The 21,059-nt window shown below is 39.2% G+C and overlaps 1 protein-coding gene across 3 annotated transcripts in view; it reads right to left on the bottom strand.

Annotated features, from left to right (window-relative positions):
• Nucleotides 1-21,059, bottom strand: part of hmcn1 (hemicentin 1) — a 607,098-nt gene that overhangs the window by 243,005 nt on the left and 343,034 nt on the right. For all 3 annotated transcript variants that reach the window (XM_087990747.1, XM_043699541.2, XM_087990748.1), the window contains exons 31-37: nucleotides 19,483-19,761; nucleotides 17,116-17,400; nucleotides 16,175-16,280; nucleotides 12,239-12,408; nucleotides 11,214-11,368; nucleotides 8,912-9,035; nucleotides 168-269 (exon numbers count right to left, since the gene is read on the bottom strand). In XM_087990747.1, coding sequence (XP_087846873.1) covers nucleotides 168-269; nucleotides 8,912-9,035; nucleotides 11,214-11,368; nucleotides 12,239-12,408; nucleotides 16,175-16,280; nucleotides 17,116-17,400; nucleotides 19,483-19,761 — 1,221 coding nt within the window. The remainder of the gene's footprint in view (nucleotides 1-167; nucleotides 270-8,911; nucleotides 9,036-11,213; nucleotides 11,369-12,238; nucleotides 12,409-16,174; nucleotides 16,281-17,115; nucleotides 17,401-19,482; nucleotides 19,762-21,059) is intronic.

Here is a 21,059-nt window from a genome sequence, read left to right on the forward strand (position 1 = left end):
AAAAAATTCAAAAAGACCTTTCTTAGAAATTATCTATTTTCCCATAAAGCAAATATTAAAATAAAGGCATGCAGTAAGATATGAACACAACAATTAAATCATATACCATTCATTCCACTTACCAAAAGGTAGTCAGCAAATAGCTGCAGAGAGTTTCTCAGGCCTACCTGGTATTGGATTTCCTGATGCTTTGCATTTCAATTCTACTGGATTCCTAACAATCACTGTTTCATTTAGAGTTAGGCCTCCATCTTCAATGCTTGGAGGTTCTGCAAAGACAAATAATGTAGATGACTCAGAAGAACTCACTAGTGCATGAGGTGGTTGAAGCATTAGTGCAGTTAAAGGGAGGCTTGTTGCACAACCGAACAAGAAGGGAAAAGGGCAATAACAGGGAAGAAGTAACATATAATGGGATGAAGCTAGTGTGGAATATAAACACCAACTTGACCAGATCTAGATCAGGAATGACCTAATTCTGAGTTGTTGTTCATACAAAATTTTATGCGAGGATATTAAATTATCTGGTATTTTTCCTTCAAAAGACTTACCAAATCTAATGTTTTTCATAGCTAATTTTCTTTTTAATGGAATTATACAAAAAAACTTAAAGTCTTCTTAGATATTTTCTGGGGTTTAGTGATACTGGACACTCCCATAAGTGATCCCTGCATCCTTTGTTTGGTGTTCATTCATTCTATGTATTTTGATATGTTATATCCTGATATGGGAACATCCCTTGAGATCTGAGTTAGACATGGACCCTGAATTTGCTGGGGAGGTAACAGCAGATCTAACATGGATGCTGCTATTAAAATGGAAAAAGATAACAACCTTTGGCAAGGAAGTGATACACTGCCAGTACAGTGAAACTCCGGCAATTTATGGTACAAACAGCTTTGAACTGGAGAGAGAGGAAAGAATCTAATGAACGGGTCATGGTGTGGCTTTCTCTACTCCAGCAAATTCTAGGCTGCTACCATATTTGTTCATGTTTGCAGATAGTCCAAATACAGTCAAAACAAGATCAACTGTAAATTGTTAAGTTGCTTCAGTTTGTAAATTGCAAGTGAATGTGTAAAAGTTTTTTTACAGACAAAATTCAAATTACTTCACCTACTTTCATACCTACTTTTCACACCCCATAAGTATATTTTAAAAAGCATGCAATCATGCTCTGGGTAGAGTGTGTTTGGGATAAAATGCAATATTGTACCAATGTGCTTCCCATTTGCTGTAGTCATATTACCTATACCATATGGCACTTACCAGGGACATCCATCTTGGAGCCAATTTCAAAAAAATCACAGTATAAGCCTGAATGTTGTCTTGAGGGCTCATAAGATGAGCGAACACAAGAATGTTCAGAGCTATGAAGGATGCTTCAAATAACTGAAAGAAATTGAAGCACAACAAAGAAACAAGCCACTGCTAAAAAAATTGGCAAGACAACAGCAAGACAAATACTTTTCCTTTCCTAGTACTGGTTGAAATGAAAGCTGATTTGAAGCAGAACTGAAAAATCTTTTCATGATTGTGGACAATCATAGACTGCTGGGGACACAACAAAAGGAAAAGAAGACATGTCCAGTGTGCAGAAAACATATTTTCACTTAAAGAAGCCTGATCACAAGTGTTTGCCTAGATGAAAGCACAGAAAACATGTGTAAATGGCCACCACAGAGAGTCAGCCGATAATTTTGACAAATCATTCTACATCATGCAGCAGGTTGGTTCAATCAGGTTAGTATGAGGTGAATGGTTTGTGACTATCGGATGATGACTGCAGAAAGAGAATATCAAGTCAATGTCAGATTAACACCAATGTGTCATGTAACATCACAACCTTGTACAACAGAACTCAACATGGCGATTGAAAAATGAAGCTCTTGAAATTAAAGTTGAGGCTATATGATAGTACCATACTTGTATCGAGAGGACAGATTAATCAGAATCCAACGCACCAGTCATAAAAAAAGACCAGGAGCTCCAGATCATAGACAGCAAGCAAAAGCCAATCATTTCAGTTGGAGCAAGTCTAAAGCTTGAACTGGTAATGCTCATTACAGCACATTAAACTATTGACTATAGAAGCATTGCTGGAGAAGTGAAATTATGGATGCAATCTCATAGAGGATTGGGAGACATGGTCTGAAGTAAGAGAAGAGGCAGAATTGGGTGAGAAGTCCAGCAAGGTGTATCTCGTAATGGAGACCATTTCACTCCATCGTTTATTCATTTCACAAGTAGTGTGGTGAGATTCTCGCTGGTTGGTGCATGTTGCCGATTGACATTGGTTAATTCTTGTTGATGGCTCAAAATGCTTCATTAATACTCTGGTTGCAATCTTACCACATTCCCAAAATTCTATTCATTGTGAAAATCCAACATGGAAACTTGAGCAGTTGTGTGGCAGGCTGAATTCACCGCATGGTCCAATGACTGCATGTTGGACACCGAGCACCAAACTCTTGGGGCACACTCCATGAGCATCAGCCATACACACCTCACCTCTACAGACTTTGGCATCTCATATGTTCCAGCCTTGAAAAAACATGCATACTACATTTCCAGTTCACTTACAGAATGCTTCTGTACTTCAAGGCTTCACATTGGAATAAATGGGCAACAGTAATTTGTGACGTTGCTGCAAGGTCACTGCGCTCAGGATATGGACCCAGTTCATAGACCAGACCAGACTGCATCTCCAGACTCTTCACTCTGTGGACAGGCGGGCCACCCGAAATAATGAATTTATGATGGAAAGTAATAAACTTACCGTGGAGTTACAAAAGATGGATAATGATTACAGCATGCTGGGAAATAGAACGCAGCCTTGACCAAAGTGACTGTGCTAATCCACATGCTGCAGAATCCAGACAGGCTACAGCTTCCACAGATGGTTTGTAAACAAACTTGACAGCAGCAGAACCTGCAATACACACCTGAATTTGGATGTGAATAGGACAATGGAATGTCACCATCAGGACAATCAGGAGCATCAAGTCACTTGCTAGAGAGGGAGGCGCCTTGCACCCTGATTTGGAGGAAGCTATGTGCCCCCAGCACCTACCATAATGGATACCTAAGGGCCACCCTGCCATCAATGTCCCAACACCTGGTTGGATCCGACGGATCAGGGTAATTGAACCTGCTCAATTCATTGGCAGATCCTCAAGATCCTCCCAAAAGGAGAGGACTGATAAGGATAAGAATTGCCTCAAAACCCTACTCAGTGTGGTAATTCGAGAATAACCACCAAAAGAGAAGACATCTCCAAGACCATTAGAAGAAGACGACAACATCACCACATGGAGCCAGGCCAAGTTCTAGTGTGGTGGTATATGATCATACAAAGTTTAGCGTAAGATAGGTTATAATATAATTTATTATTCTAATATTAATTATGTTCAATAAAGGAATATTATTTTTTATAAGAGTCGGCTCACAGTTCTTTTGCTGAATATAAGAACTTAAACACACTGTGTGGCAGATCAGTATCAGAGCATTCACACAGCAAGCCTAGCTTGGTGGTGACAGCATCCTTGCTGTGCCTTTTTGTGCTTTGTCCCTTCACCCAGAGATACTGTGTTCATGTTACTACTGTTCTGCCATGTCACTTAACCCTGTTACAAAGCAGAAGGTCAGCAGGCCTGACTCAAGTCAAGGGGGATGGCCTTTTCTCACAGAATGCTGGCACAGTAATTCAAGAGCAGTCTCCAATATTAAGCACTTAAGAGGTGAGGAGTCGAATGGCAGATTGTACAACACCTGTCTTAACTCCTTCTACTTGACCAGAGGTTTGATAAGTGTGAGGTAAGGGAGAGAAGATGATGCCCTTATGCTAGTGGAGTGGAGCATTTCATTAACTTCCTTTATACAATGCTGTGCACTCCTCCATACAGCTTTTAATGTTACCACCACAGGTGGTGACCTCTAACCAAGCTAGCATTGTCTGGTATCACTGCCTCAATTACTGGTCTTAGGGGAAGACGATGACCCATGTGAGCACCATGTCCAACAAGGAGCTTCAGCATCAATTTCCTTTTTTCAGCCATCTCTCCTCAATCCTCAATACTAAGTATGACAGCTGTCAGCACTCCTCCTGCCATAGGGTTGGGAATGGCAAGTTTGCTAAGATTTGGCGTGGAAATTTACTCAGCCTCATGGTTAGAATCCCTGCCACAAGTTCAATGCAACTTGCACTTGGCTATAAAACTGTAAAATTCTGCCTGAATGTGTTTACAGGTTAAGGATATTAGCATATGACGAGGGAAGTTCCAGTTTCCGTCAAGCTCAGCCTAGAAGATAGGTAGAGGAGTAGGGACTAATCAAGAAAGTGATGAATCCAATAGAATGGATTAGCAGCGTGGTAGCTGTGAAACAACCTGGAAAATCAAGATTTTGTATCAGTCCAAAGGGTCTAATTAAAGCAATGAAGCCAAACATTAATGGAATTTTGCAACAACTTGTAAACATAATCCTCATTACACTTGATACGAAGGATGTTAATGGATGAAAGCAATAGTTTTCTAATTACATTCTGGATGCCTTACATGAGGTACAGCTAGTCGTTTGATATTTCCAAGACACTAGAGAAATACAAATGCAGCCAGCATGAGATAAATAGTGATCTTCCTGGGAGTAGAAACTATAGTGGGTGATTTTCTTGTCTATGGATGTGGAGACACAACAGAAGAAGCCATTGCTGACTATGATCACACTCTAGTGTGAGTGTTGGACAGAAGTCATCTGAAGGTGAACAAGGAAAATTTGCAATTGAAAATCTCTGATATCCAAATCCTAAAAAGATTAGAGTTATAGCTAACAGATATAAAAGCAATGCTGAATTCATTAACTACTTAGCCAAATTCTTGGATAATTTGTCTTTGGAATGTGATCTAATATGTCAACTCACTGATCAGAACATGTAATGATATTAGAGCACAGAACAAGAAGCACAGAACTTGTGAAAGCTGCACTAGTGTTGAAATGATGGTCACCTTGCAGCATGTCATCAGCAAGAAAGGACTTGGAGGAACCTTAACGTAACAAGAAGAACTAGTTACTAGTTTGCGTCTAGGGTGTTAACACAAATAATACCTGTTCACATTGAGAAAGTGTACCTGTCCATTGTCTTTGCCTGTGAACATTTTCATCAATATCAACTTGGAAGAGATAAAGTGGGTAATTGGAGCTGAGTCCACAAAAATATCAGCTATGAATGGCAGAGCAAGCTCAAAGCCTACTTCTTCTCCAACTTCTTATGTTCTTATTAAAGTTACAGTCAAAGCCAACTGGAAGATTGTCAAAGCCATTCCCTCAAGACACTACCAAGTGCTCCAAACTGCTTGCAAAGAATATTGCTCCAATTACAGAGGTACCATCAAGGCATGCAATACAAGCAAGGGAAACAGATGTAATTTGCTGCCATATTGTCAATAGCAGTGGTGACTGAAGAAAGTAAAGATGCTATGAAATCCAGTGAGAGGCAGCAACTCAACATGCACAAGAATTAATTAACCCAACAGAGACATTCAAAATCTAACAGGCAGGTAGCTTGCTTAAATCAAGTAAACTGCTCAACGATATACAATGATCCAAGTGTTGCAAGAAGTAGTGATGAAATGGCGACCTGAAACCATCAAGGACACAATTGTATGAAAAGAGAGTATTGGACATGTGGAAATGAACTGACAGCTCAAGACAAGCACATTGTACAGAGAAATTAGAGTTATTATCCCCAAGGAGTTGAGAGGAGTAGTGTTAAAGTACATCCATGCAAGCACCAAGGAATTGAGTCAAGTCTGAGTAAGAAGGAGATGGGATCTACTGGCTAAACATGAGCAATGAGATCAAGGAGCACATCATCCAGTGGAATGCTTGTAATGAGAACCAAGCTAAGTAAGTTAGAGAACCAGTGATGACATATAACATCCAGACAGACAGGATGAAGGTAGGAGTGGACCTCTTCACTCCCACAGGAACTGATTATCTTGTCACTGATGACTACAATTCTGATGACTGGAAGGTGGAATAGCTGACTTGAACCACTACCGGTGAGACACAATGATGAAGGCACAATTACGGAACTCCCAACAATGTGATCAATGAAAATGACTCTTGGTTCGCAAGTGAAGAATTCAGGCACTTCATGATGGATTGGGAAAGGCTGAAGTGACTGTGATACTTGCCAAAAGAATAATAAAAAAACCCAACAAATGTAGCAAAGCACAGATGTATGCAATGAAATCCTGGAATGGAGAAACAGCTGTTGAAGGCATGGAAAGGAGCCCAGTACAACAACTGACGTCATTTCCAAGCTAGAATCACTGACAGGCATGAGTAACAGAATCAAAGCAAAATGGCAGAATTCATCACTGGAGAAACAGTCAGGGTGCAAAACTTGGATGTTCTCAAAAAGAGTCAGCCTAAGGGCAACACTCAGGATCTCGCATACAACAGTTGAAACCTCAATTATATGTGGTAGAAGTGAATAACATACTTTCACAACCATAGTCACAGATAGGAGAAGCTGTTCCTCAACTGCAGGGGGCATTGATAAGGAAGAGGCAAATACAGCATGTGCACAGGCCACAGAACAACCATCAATCCCAGTGGTCCACAGTATTCCAAGGAAGGAAATGGAAAAGAAACAAAAAGGTAGCAACAAACTACATTCCCAAGGAAAGGAACATTAATCAGATGAATAGCTAACAATAATGTGCACACACATATACATAAGAGATCAGTATAATTAAAAGATTATACAATATTTACACAAAGTTGAATGAGAATAGTTGTATACATACTGTGTAACTTGATTAATTCTCAATGTAAGTTATAGAGTCATAGAGATGTACAGCATGGAAACAGACCCTTTGGTCCAACTCGTCCATGCCGACCAGATATCCCAACACAATCTAGTCCCACCTGCCAGCACCCGGCCCATATCCCTCCGAACACTTCCTATTCATATACCCATCCAACTGCCTCTTAAATGTTGCAATTGTACCAGCCTCCACCACTTCCTCTGGCAGCTCATTCCACACACGTCCCACCCTCTGCGTGAAAAAGTTGCCTCGTAGGTCTCTTACATCTTTCCCCTCTCACCCTAAACCTATGCCCTCTAGTTCTGGACTCCCTGACCCCAGGGAAAAGACTTTGCCTATTTACCCTATCCATGCCCCTCATAATTTTGTAAACGTATACAACTTTTTTTACATGAAAAGGGAATATTTGGAATAAAATGCATTACCAATATGCCTGGTAATTTGCCATGGTCATGTGAACTTTACAATGAAGCACTGACTGGGAACATCCACCTTGCAGACAGTTTCAGTAAAATCACAGTATATGTGAGATTCATGTTTTGAGAGCTCATAACTGAGAGTGAACTATATTTGATTTTTGTCCATTTTATAATGGAAGAGCACCAATGTTTAAATGGTCTTTCAGACGAGATACCAGACATTATAAAGGCCTTTCTTGCCTTCCTTTCAACAAGTCATTCCACATAATCCATATTTACCATTTTTTCACATCCTCCTGGACAGGTAATCAGCAGATAACCTCTTATGCCCATTGTCTTTTTAACCTTCTGGCCTCACAAACTAAGTTTTCCATTTGATTTGACTCCCATTTACCTTATTCATTCTCCAGGTTTAAATTTAATTAATTATCTTAGTCGAAGGGATATATGAGCAGCAACTTCCTACAAACTTCCTACTCTGTGAAGTTTTTATATGTCTGCTGGATTTTGAAATAAACTTAATTCCTTTGGAACCGGCCTTTATTTTAAGAGTGTTACTCAAAGGTAAGTGAACTAAGGTCTTATTTGGGGGTTAATGTCAAAAATCACAAAATGTTCCAAGGATTAAATATGAATCATAAAATATATTGCTTGAGGCCAAATGTCAGTAAATAAACTGTTACACTTGAGAAATATGGTTAAATCTCCACTAGATACACTTCTAGTACCGAGTATTTCATTACCTGCTGAGGTTTTGTAAGATGAAACATATTTGTAACAAAACTTAATTTACCTCTGTACTTCAAATTCCATTAAATAACAACTTGCATTTATAAAGAAATTTAATGCGGTAAATTCTTTCAAGATGCTTCACAGGAATAGAATTAAACACTGAGTTCCTTAAAGAAGGACAGAGCACTGGAGAGACTTAACATCCAAGCTGCCAGTGATTAAAGCTGGAAATGCACAAAAAGCCAGACTTAGAGGAGTGGATGTGATATGGAGATGCTGGTGTTGGACTGGGGTGTACAAAGTTAAAAATCACACAACACCAGATTATAGTCCAACATGTTTAATTGGAAGCACATTAGCTTTCGGAGCGCTGCTCCTTCATCACCTGATGAAGGAGCGCCATTCCGAAAGCTAGTGTGCTTCCAATTAAACCTGTTGGACTATAACCTGGTGTTGTGTGATTTTTAACTTTGGAGGAGTGGAGATCTTATAGTGCTGCAGGAGGTTACAAATAGATATAAGACACCTCCAGTGGAGTGTTGGAAAACTGCAACCGTCTCTCTCATTTTATGCCATTCCTCAATTTTTCCAAGGACAGATGTACTTTTTGCATTATTCAGGTACCTGCCCCAACTATAATGCACATTCCTTTTGACAGATTTAATGCTTTAACTGCTTTAATGCAGTGCAAACCAGCTAAAATTAATCCATAGTGGTTATGACTCTGCGCCCCTCTATGGATTTTAGGATCTGGTCAGTACTGAGTTACACACAGAAATCATTCTAATTAGGAGGCAGAATTATACTGGTGCACTGTTTATGCAGGTAGTACAGTATAATTAAAATAATACTTTTCAAATAGATTTTTTGGTGTACTTCTTTAAAATAGATACGGTCTTAGTGTTTATTGTCATCAAATAATCTTACCATGTACATAGAGTCTAATGTGTTGCTGTGCTTCTCCAGCTGAATTAGTTGCGACACAGGAATATTGGCCTGCATCCTCCAGCAAGGCATTCACAATCTGCAGCATGCGACCCGCAGACTCCAGCTACAAAGATACAGTGATATGCTGAAACATTGTGAACAAGCTACACTTACTGCAAGTTTGGTTTATAAAGCATATTTATATATTTTAAAAATCCCTGGTTTTAAACCACTTCCATATTTTAGCCCTTCCCTTAGGTCAAATCACCCAAACTTAATCCATCTTTCCTCAGCTATGGAAACAAAAGATAATTCACTCCCAGTTTGAACTGCAAAGCCCCGGAAGGCATGATGTTTGAAATTTTGTAAGGAGAGAATAAGTGTTTTTATGACCATTTTGAATTTTAAGGAAACTTTCAAAAATGATTATGTCAAAAATAGGAATAACTAAAATTATGGAGTGATATCAATCTATCTCAGTTGAGAGGAGCTAATGAGTTAGGTTTTACCACAATAAATGTTTGCATTCCCATTGACTTCAACAAAGTGAAATCCATTGATATCAATGAAATGTAAAGTCAGGTATAAAACAGGTGGTCAATCTGGTTCTGTAAAATTCCTGCAGGTGGATAGGATGAATCTTAAATCTGTAAGTTTTACAAGAATATATAGAGGAGATTGAAAAGCCATTTCAACTTGGAAGCACATGGAATAGGGTTGAACACCCTTCATTAGTCTTGGTTGACTTTAACAGAAAGTAAAAGCAGGTGGAGTAAAAAACCAGCACTGCACTCAGGCTAGCCAGTGCCCCTATACTTATGGGTTAGGTTAAAATTGCTTATTAATTGGCTTCTTTACATTGAAAGAAGAAAGGATGTCTTAAAGAGTGGTTAAAATGGCATAATGTTAAATCCAGAAGAGTAGTTCTGCATGAAGTAAAGTTGGTCTTGATACAATCTGGTGATTGGTATCAGACGTAACATAAGAATAAAGAACTCAACAAAGGAAACAAATTTTGGGTAGACTAACTGAAAAAAAGAGATTGGATGGATGATCTTGAATAGGTTAAAATGTTCCTAATGTTTATTACATCTTTATCTTGTGATCAATTCAGCTACCTGCCCTAACCATAACGCACATCCCCTTTTAACAGACTTAAAATTTACCTACTTTAATGCAGTGCAAACCAGCTAAAATTAATCCAAAGTGGCTATGGTTTTGTGCCCCTCTATGGATTTTAGGATCTGGTCAGTACTGAATTACACACAGAAATCATCTTGAAAAAAAATGGAAACAATTAATTTGTTTATTAATTAACTGAGTAACTGAGGCTTTCCATTCAACAGAGTGATCATGTGTAGCTCAAGAACTGAGAAATCAAAGGTTCCAGAAACAACCAGAGGCTCAAGCTGAGTTGATGTTTGTAGAAAAAAAACTGAGACCTGAGGTTTTTAAAATATTGTAAATTAATTTGTTTGATTTCGGACTAATGTAAATACTTCACTATTCTGAGATTAGTCAGGCATTCTATTAGCAAATACAAACTAGAACTGAAATTGTCAAGGAGATGGAGAGAGAACAATGAAAGTATAACAGCTAGAAAATCCAAAACTATGGATTTTCCAGTAGTTTTGTTGAAGATAACAGAAAATTATCTAAAATTTAATTTTAGCAAAATATTTAGCAAACTACTACAGGTAATGGAATTGACAGGCTAATTTTTCTTGGATTTGTTGTGGCTGGCTTGGTAGTTGTGTTATCAGGAAAATTGTGGGAAGGGTGGATGCTATGTAGAGATGGCTTTCCAAGGCAATCCAGCTGTTGTTGTGCCATCCCAGGAGCTAGTTGGGAACAGAATTGACTGCACACCTCATGAAGTCAGGCAGCCAATTAACATCATGAGGGGTTCAATCAGGGATTATTTTGCAGTCTAGATGGTCAGGGCAGGGGTAGATAGGGTTTGATTGTTGAAGAGGCTGCAGGTAGGGACAGGCAGGGATAATGCTGATTTCATACCCACTCAGAGATATGAGCATGAACCTACATCTCCAGTGCGACTTTGAGGAAGTGTTGTTCTATTGGACGTGATGAATTTAAGATGAAATATGCACAAAAACATTAAATTTTTTTATTTCTATACTTGTTTTGCTAAAACTTAGGATAAAGTTTTGTTATCCCTCCACTATGGTACTGTTGGAACTTCAAATTCCTTGCCAACTGACTATTCTTCAGGCATGATTCTAGAGAATAGTTGAAAGATTTTAATGTATGTAATGTGTAACATGCATTTCAGTGAACATACCTTAATGTTTCCTCCTGCTGTGTTTATTGGACGTCCATCTTTGAGCCAGGTAATGGCAGGATATGGAATGCCATTGGCTACACACTGCAAGTTTATAGTTTTGTGGACAACTACTGTTCGTTCAGAAGGTCCTGTTGATCTAATTGTTGGTGAAACTGCATTGATGTGTGAAAAAAAAATCAATTTTCATTGAAATGTAAATGAACTTTCAGCTGCCAAAATCTGATAGAAAACTAGCTAACTCAGTACAATTAATTCTCAGGAAGACCTTGTCATGCCACATTAACAGTCACAGAAAGTAAAAGGCAGTTGGTGGGAAATGGAGCACTGTAATGCAAAAAAAACTTGAGGTCAATTTTTTTTTAGAAAGAATGCCAACTGATAATCATTAGGAATTTATTTTTTTATAAAAGGCTTCTGATTTAACTTTATTAAAGAAGATATAGTTTATCAAATGCAGATTCAGAATTATGCAGACAACAGATTGTTCACTGTGGCTAGGTCATTTGTTCTACACTCAACAGATGTTGAGTACTTGGTCATAGAATGATAGAGATGTATAGCATGGAAACAGACCCTTCGGTCCAACCTGTCCATGCTGACCAGATATCCCAACCCAATCTAGTCCCACCTGCCAGCACCTGGCTCATATCCCTCCAAACCCTTCCAATTCATATACCCATCCAAATGCCTCTTAAATGTTGCAATTGTACCAGCCTCCACCACAACCTCTGGCAGCTCACTCCACACACATACCACCCTCTGTGTGAAAAGGTTGCCCCTTAGGTCTCTTTTATATCTTTCCCCGCTCACCCTATTGTACAGCTTCATGTTGAATCTGAGCTCAGTTCCTTCATATCATTAATTGAACAATTTGCAACACTACCAGAGGCCAGGGAGATAGCTCCAATCATCCACCAGCTCAGTTCTGTCCTTTAAGCATTACACTGAGTGTAGAGTAAATTAAAATTAAAGAAAAACAGAACAAAAGCATTTTAACAATCAGATCTGGATTTGCAAGTTACCCTGTACTATGACATTGAATTCCCGCCGTTGACTGCCAGCTTCATTTGTAGCTACACATTGGTATCTGCCTGTGTCAGAGACTTGAGTTTGAGAGATGATTAACTTCTGGCCATTAGCTAAAATTTGAACACCAGCCATTGTTTTAATAGGTTGTCCATCCTTTAGCCACCTATAATAAAAACATGATTTTTAAAAATTAACTATATAATGTCCAAATATTTATTTTCAGTGCATGTAATAACAAACTACCTTTAAAATTGTAATGTACAAAACCATACAACTTACTCAAAAAACATATGTTACCTGCATTTGAATTTTGCATATATACTTTCATCAGAATTGAACTTCTACAAATATAAGGACATAAGACATAGGACTAGGAATAAACAAACTTCTACATCAATTTCAACTTATCCCCACTATCCCTTAAGCTTTCCATTTCCCTTACTTGGTAAAACACTCAGTCTCAATGTTGAAAAAAACACATTAAATCAGCATTTGAAGCTCTCTGGGTTAGATAATTCCAAAATGTAAACTGGACAATTTATTTTCAAAAAACGTCTGAAATATCCTCAAAATACTTCCCTTTGGAAAAAAGATATGACAGTGGCATTCACATGTTTTCTTAAACTACTCATTTGTATTCCCATTTGTGTGGAATTGGTGTATAACAGTCATAAGTTTCATTGTTGGAAGCATCAATGCAGTTTTTATAGCTCAGCATCCATTTTTCAACAGCAGATAGGAGACACAGGCAAGATTCTAGGTTACTGAGGAACATGTTTTGGAAATGCAGTTTGCTAAGAATATGGCAACTTTAATCCAATGTGCCTATTGTAGATTACAGCAGCTCACTAAGTCAGAAGCAGTTAAGCACCTCCCATGATGGTAGCATGGTGGCTCATCAGTTAGCACTGCTGCCTCATAGCGCCAAGGACGCTATGATTCCATCCTCAGGTGACTGTCTGTGTGGAGTTTGCATGTTATCCCAGTGTCTGAGTGGTCTTCCTCCGGGTACTTCTGTTTCCTCCCACAGGCTAAAGATGTTCAGGTTACGTGGTTTGGCCATGCTACATTGACCAAAGTGTCCAAGGATGTGCAAGCTAGGTGGACTAGCCTTGGGAAATGTAGGGTAGGGAGGGTGGGTCTGGGTGAGAGCGTCAGTGTAGATTTGATAGGCTGGATGGCCTGCTTCCACGATGTAGGGATCCTATGATGATCCAAGGCATCAGGTGACAGCTATCAACAGTCAAATGACCACCAATCCTCTATAATACAGCCCTACTGCCCTCGAGGACCAAACCTGGTCAAATAATGTCACACAATCCTGGATGGAGAACTGAGGAATCCATCTCTAGATCTCAATGCGATCAGACGTATAATTTCTTGCTCCTGATTGCATGGTTAAACATTACCACTAAGACAAATTTAACCTGCACCTATTGCTTACCATATAATAAATTAGCTTTTGTTGTTAAAAGTACCTCTCTTTTCATGAATCACCAGTGGTTCATCCTCTATAAGTGCTCATCAACAGGCTCGTAAATCCAGTATAGAAAGGAGAATGGGTGCCAACACACTAACCCAAACACAAGTTGTCACTGGTTTATTCTGCGAACATGACACCCACCATCTTGGGAGCTAATGTGGATAATGTACTCGAGAATCATCAGTTCCAGTAAGTCGCCAACCACCATCTCTATTGATGTCAACTGTGCCCAATGGCTGTTTGGGTGTCAGTAAGCTCTGATGGCTGGCTTGCAATACAGAGTAATGCCAACAACATGGGTTCAGTTCCTGTACCAGCTGAGGTTACCCTGAAGCAGTCTCCTTCTCAGCCTTGTTCCTCACCTGAAGTGTGGTGACCCTAAGGTTAAACCATCACTAGTCACCTCTGTCTAATGAGAGAGCAGCCCTATGGTCCAGTAGAGCCATGACCACTTTACATTTTAACCAATATGTAAATATATTTAGTATAACATAACAAAAGGATGGCCATGTCTTTGTTACTGTTTAATTTTCTAATGGTGAGATTCCACTTTTATGGTTTTTATCACCACCATCACTAATGGTCTATTTTGTGATCAAGTATTTGCAAATAAGATCATAAGACCAGCAGACCATTTGAGTCTGCTTTGCTACTCACTGAAATTATGGCTGATCTGATAATTCTCAATTTCACTTTCCTGCCTTTTCCCCAAACCTCTTGACACCTTTACTGATTAAAAATCTATCAGAACAACCCAGTCTGGACAGTCTATGCAGTAAAAAAATCTACATATAAACTACTGTCAGAGAAAAACAAAAATCATTATCTCTGTCTTAAAAGGGCTATCCCTTAATTGAGATTATTCTCTCAGATCCTCAACTCTCCCACAAGTGGAAAAAAACATTTCCTATCAAGCCTAAGAATTGTATATGTTTCTAAAAGGTCATCTATTGTTTTTCTCTACCTTGATGAGTAAAGACCCAATTTACTCAACCTTCCCTTGTAAGAAAATCCCTCCATATCCAGGATCAATTTGGTCAATGTTCTTTGGACTGCCTCCAATATCAACATATCTATATTTCTATTCTGTTAGTTACAGGTTGCCATCCTGAAACACTCCCTTATACTGAATGTTGGTCTTATATTAGTTAGCCAATCCTTTATCCATAATAATAGATCAACCTCAACCCATGAGGTTGTATCTTATTAAGTAGCCTTATACACAGTAACTTATCAAAACCTTTTGGAAAACCAATATATTCTACTGGTCCCACTTTATCTATTCTGATTTTTACCTCCCTAAAGAATTGTAACAAATTTGTCAGCTCTGATAGCCCCTTCACAAGACCATGCTGATTCTGCTCAATTATGTTATGCATTTCTATATGCTTTGCTGTTGTATCCTTTACAATAGACTTGAACATCTTCCCAATGACCGATGTTGGGGAAGGGATGGCTTAGTAGTATAATCACTGGACTGTTAATCTAGAGACAGAGTGAAGACTGCAGATGCTGGAGATCAGAGTCGAAAAGTGTGGTGCTGGAAAAGCACAGCCAGTCAGGCAGCATCCGATGAGCAGGAGAGACGATGTTTCAAGCATAAGTTCTTCACCAGCTCTTCATGATGCTTATGCTCGAAACATCAACTTTCCTTCTCCTTGGATGCTGCCTGACCAGCTGTGTTTTTCCAGCACCATACTTTTCCACTCTGTTAATCCAGAGACCCAGCAATATTCCAGGGACATTGGTTCAAATCCCACTGTGGCAGATGGTGGAATTTGAATTCAATAACAGAGAAATCTGGAATTAGGAGTCTAATGATAACCATGATTCCATTATTGATTATCAGGAAAAACTCATCTGGTTCACTAATGCCTTTTAGGGAAGGAAACTGTCATCCTTACCTGGTCTGGCTTACAGTGACTCCAGACCCACAACAACATGGTTGACTCTTAACTGCCCTCTAGCCAGCTGGATTAAAAACCATTAAGTTAACTCCATCACTTTCTGAATAAGAGTGTTACATTGGCAGTTTTCCGATTGTCTGGGACTTTTCCATAATTTTTGGAAGATTATCATCAGTGCATCCATCATCTCTGTAGCTACTTCCTATACTATCTTAAGGTTCCATACATCAGGTCCAGGGATCGTTTCAGTATTTAGGCCCATTAGTCTCTCTAGAACATTTTTTCCTTGTAATAACGGTTGTATTCATTTCCTCCCTTGATTTTATCCCTTGATTATTTTGTATTTTTAGAATGCTATTAATATCCTCTACTGTGAAGACCGATGGAAAGTATGAATTCAACTTCTCTACCATTACCTGCTCCCGATGATTATTTCCCCAACCTCATTCTCGAAGAGACCTACATTCACTTCGGACCTTTTTCTGTACTGAAAGAAGCTGTGTCTGTTTTTGCATTCCTTGCTATTGCTAAAGTCTTACATGATATTTGGAGGAGGATTTCCTGTTGCATCACACTTCAGTTTCAGTGGATTTTGGATAACCACGGTGGTGTCTGTGGCATCATTTCCTTCTATATTTGGTGGCACTGTACAAATGGAGAAAAAAGAACTTTGTGCAACTAAGTCACATAGAGAGTGCCATGCAAAATAAACAGTCAACTAAAACTCATTTTTGAAATGCTGTCTACATTCCATTGAATGCAGCAGAATAATACAGCATACTGTTCTTTGTTCATTCTGCAATTCCATCTATACACTCCATAAATAAACATTACCATCCATTTTACCTTCTGCTAATATTATGTATCCATTTCTATTTTTAAACTGTTGATATTTTCTTACCCATAAAAAACAGCTGACATCATTCTTTGCAATCAATCTATCAGGATTATAAAGGAGAGTAAATGTAAAAACATAACAGTTCATGTTCAAAATACGCTTTGTACAATAAGGAAGAATTTGATTTGGCCAAATGTTTGCACAATTTCCTACTATAGGCCTCAAAGGGTGTGCAAAAGAATAACTTTTTCCTTAACAGAAATTAGGTCCACAGTATAAATAACACTGAAAATGTTATTGCACAAATGTGGAGATATCTTAATATACATTCAAAGGAAGATCAAATGAAAAATATTTCGCTTAATTTATATGCCAATATTAATATTTGTGAGAATTTTAACTGCGTGAAGGATAGATCAAAGCACCTTTAAATACTAAGCTGGCTGAGTAGGACCAAAATCTTCCAACAAAAGGTTTCCTGCAATGATGAGACAGATGTTCACCCTAAGTGGTTTGACTAATTTCATGCTTGCAGAGTGTATCAGGCTAGAGTTCAATCCCTATCTCTGACTACTTTCATGATGGCATTTTGATAGTAGTGGGAACTGTAGAATTAGTCCATAAATTCTTTTAACTTCTTACCCAAAACATCAACGGTGTACTCTATTTTGCTTTCTCCAGAAATACTGCTCGCCACGCAAACGTATCCACCTGCATTAGGTACAGCTGCATTAAGGATTTCTAACTTTCTGCCTCCCTGAAGGACACGGGTGTTATCACTAGGTTTCACTGGTACTCCGTCCTTCAACCAAGTGAGAACAGGAGAGGGATAACCAGATGCTTCACATTGCAGAACCACCGAGCTACTGGCAGACACCTTCTTATGCAGAGGACCATTGGGACCTCCACCTTCAATGTGAGGAGGAACTGTAAAATAAATTTAAATATCAGAATAAATATATCACTTTAACTACATTTTTAATACTACAGACTTATTTAAGACATTGGGCCAAATTACCCTTAGAAATGGTGGGCAGGAGCCAGATGCATTGACAAGACTTCCATTTCTAACAGGTTTGGCATTTTTAAAAAAAATCACTCCACTTTCAACATGAAATAAAAATACTGAATCTGACAGTTTTTTTAAAAAAAACCTCTGCTATTCTGCTTTGGTTGACAAGCCATTTTGTGTAGTTTACAAAGAAAATTACCCTTTGGTACTGCATTTTCAACAGAGCACTTTTATTGACATTTCATGACAGACTGTTTATCATCAATAGTTGGCTGAGTTTCAAAAGCACCATTATCACAGTAACCGATTCTGCGTTCACAATTTGATTGGCAGTTTAAAGAGGTTATTAAAAGATTCTCAAAATTTGATGTGAGTACATGAGTTGCATAGCAGTGGAATGGGGCTATAAGAGGGCTGCAGGAATGGAGCTGTCAAAGGTGAGGGCTAGAGAGCCTTAATGCTTCTAAAACATATGGTCAGACAAAAGGAATTAGGGTGGCCTTGAAAGAGACCACTTTGTCATATGTCAGCACTGTAGCTGCTTATATGCTGTTTATGGGGTGAGCCAGTCTGATTTCATCCCTCCGTGCCATCCCAGTGAAAGTTGGGTATAATGGTGACCTTAGCAAAAATCTGATCCATTGTGTTGGTTCCCAGAGTCGGTGGGGAGAGATCTTAAGATGGGAATCATGGTACTGAGTTCTAAGTCATACTAAAATAGCTATGCTGAAAAAACTGAAACCAGCTGGAATGTTGCAATTAACCTTCGTATTTTCTGGCTATGGAGAGAGGTAAAAATTATCCAAATTTCCTTTTCAGATATTCCCTTTCCAGAAACTAACTTGACAAGAACTGAGAGTTCTCCTAGTGCCATTACAAATACTCATTCCTCAACTAAAAAAGATTGGTCATTCATATGATTTGCAGTATACAAATTGGCACTGTTTACAAATTGGTCTATATAACTCGACTCAAATATTTAACTGACTTTAAGGCACGGAGAAACATCTTAAAAGAAAAAAAATCTTGCACCATTTTTATAGCTGTTCTCATGTTGTCATTGATCCAAATGGTTTGCAGCCAATAACCTTTGAATTGCACTTATTGTTGGTTGTAGATAAATACAGCTGTCTATTCGAGCATGAGATCCTAAAAATAGCAATAAAACGAATATCCATTTATTTTGCTTCTGACCGTGTTGGGAGTGGGAGAAGTACTATAGGAATTAAAATTCTGCCTGTACTGAGAACCCAGACTCTGAGGCTTTTGCTGCTACTCATAGATAGAAAAAAATAGCTATTTTGTTGAGTTGTTACATGATACCCAATACCCATGGAGCTATATTACAATGAGTCCATTGCCTTTAGGAAATAATGAAAAAAAATGGCAGGAATAGAAAATAGCACCGATCAGTAATATTCGAAACTGTGAATTTCACTTAGATGCAACACATGTTCCTCAAATGTGTTTACACTGCTAATTTATTACAATTGAATCTTTTATTTATCTTGAACAATAAATTTATCAATATGGCAATGTACAATTTCTGTGATCAAAACTTCAATATCTTTGTAAATACCAAGAATATTTTTCACCCTGTCACCTTCTCTGTGTCACATTCTCTGGTGAAAACGGAATGTGGTATAGTTGGAAACACGGAGCTGTAGATTGAGGAGTAAAGCAAAAAAAAAAATTGCCCATAGTAAATTAGACCGGTGAAATTCTGCACTCAGTGGTATCACTGTTGGTGAAGTCTAAACTCTTCTCCCCAACTCTTCTAGGGGACATATGCCTCATCTCACTTGGAAATGAGAGTACAGATACCCGATATATTAATCTATTCCTAAATCTGCAAGAAACTTCTTTTATGTAGGCTAAACCTTAAGTGATGCAACAAAATTGAATCAATATTTATTGGCTTGCTTGGTTGGAAACACAAGCTTACAAAATAAAGGAGAAGGATAAAAGAAAAAGAAATACACAAAACAAATTCTTACCATACACATCCAACACATAGTATCTTTCAGCAATTCCGGAGATGCTGGTGACACGACAAATATACTGGCCTGCGTCCGATACATGGGCCTGGGAGATCTGAAGTAATTGCCCTCTGTTAATATATGTAGCATGGGGACTAGATATGATTGGTCGATCAGCTTTGTACCATGTTATAGCAGGCAGGGGAATACCACGGGCTTCACATTCCAGGGTCATAGGGTGATTCAGCAAAACTGTCAGGTCAGTTGTGATGTTACCACCTTTGATACTTGGTGGAACTTTTGGAAAAATAGAAGAAAGCAGTGTCAATGCAACGCTAAATAAATTGAAATAAATATTCTACAGTTTGATTATTCAGCAACCCAGCAATAGAACATATACTTTCAGTTTTAAAGAACATAGTGACGTATTTCAACTTTTACTTAGATTTAAAATGATCAGACTTTGCTGAGTGAGTTTTAGCTTGTCTTTATCAGCCAAATGATACTGAAACCACGCTTTCAGTCAAAGGAGAGAAACTTTGGCACATATGGTGATCTGGCCTGACAATTCAGCAGTTATTCCACCTGGCAAAATGCAGATGTTGGAGATGAGAGTCAAAAGAGTGGTGCTGGAAAAGCACAGCAGGTCAGGCAGCACCCGAGAAGTGGGAGAATCAACATTACGGGCAAAAGTCCTTCATTGAGAATGAGGCTGTGAGCCAAGAGGGTGGTGAGATAAATGTGAGTGGGGTGGGACTGGGGGGGGAGACTGGTAGCTGGGAGTGCGATAGGTAGATGGAGATGTGGTTAATGGCGATAGGTCAGAAGGAGGGTGGAACAGATAGGTGGGAAGGAAGATGAACAGGTAAGACAGGTCATGAGAGCAGTCCCAAGTTGGAAGGTTGGAACTGGGAAAAGGTGGGGGGAGGGGAAATGACGAAACTTGTGAAATCCACATTGACGCTGTGGGGTTGGAAGGTCCTGAGGTGGAAGTTGAGGAATTCTTCCTCCAAGCATCGAGTGGTTAGGGAGTGGCAATGGAGGAGGCCCAGGACTTGCATGTCCTTGGTAGAGTGGGAGGGACAGTTGAAGTGTTCGGCTACGGGGCGGTAGGGTTGGTTGGTGTGGGTATCCTGGAGATGTTCTCTGAAGTGCTCTGCGAGTAGGTGCCCTGTCTCCCCAATGTAGAGAAGACCACAACGGGAGCAACGGATACAGTAAATGACACTTGTGGAAGTGCAGGTAAAACTTTGATGGATATGGAAGGCTTCTTAGGGGCCTTGGACTGAGGTGAGGGGGGAAGTGTGGGCACAGGTTTTGGAATTCCTGCGGTGGTCGGGGAAGGTGCCGGGTGGGATGGGTGGGTTGTTGGGGGACGTGAACCTGACAAGGCAGTCGTGGAAGGAATGGTCTTTAAGGAAAGCGGATAGGTGTGGAGAGGAGAAATATATCTCTGGTGGTGGGGTCCGTTTGCAGGTGGCGAAAATGGCAGAGGACGATGCGATGTATACGGAGGTTGGTGGGGTGAAAAATGAGGATCGGGGGTTCTGTCCTTGGTGCGGTTGGAGGTGTGGGGTTCGAGAGCGGAGGTGCGG

This window comes from Chiloscyllium plagiosum, unplaced genomic scaffold, assembly GCF_037043375.1.
Source record: "Chiloscyllium plagiosum isolate Xiang-an unplaced genomic scaffold, Cpla_swu_hap1 HiC_scaffold_9, whole genome shotgun sequence".
Classification (NCBI taxonomy): domain Eukaryota; kingdom Metazoa; phylum Chordata; class Chondrichthyes; order Orectolobiformes; family Hemiscylliidae; genus Chiloscyllium; species Chiloscyllium plagiosum.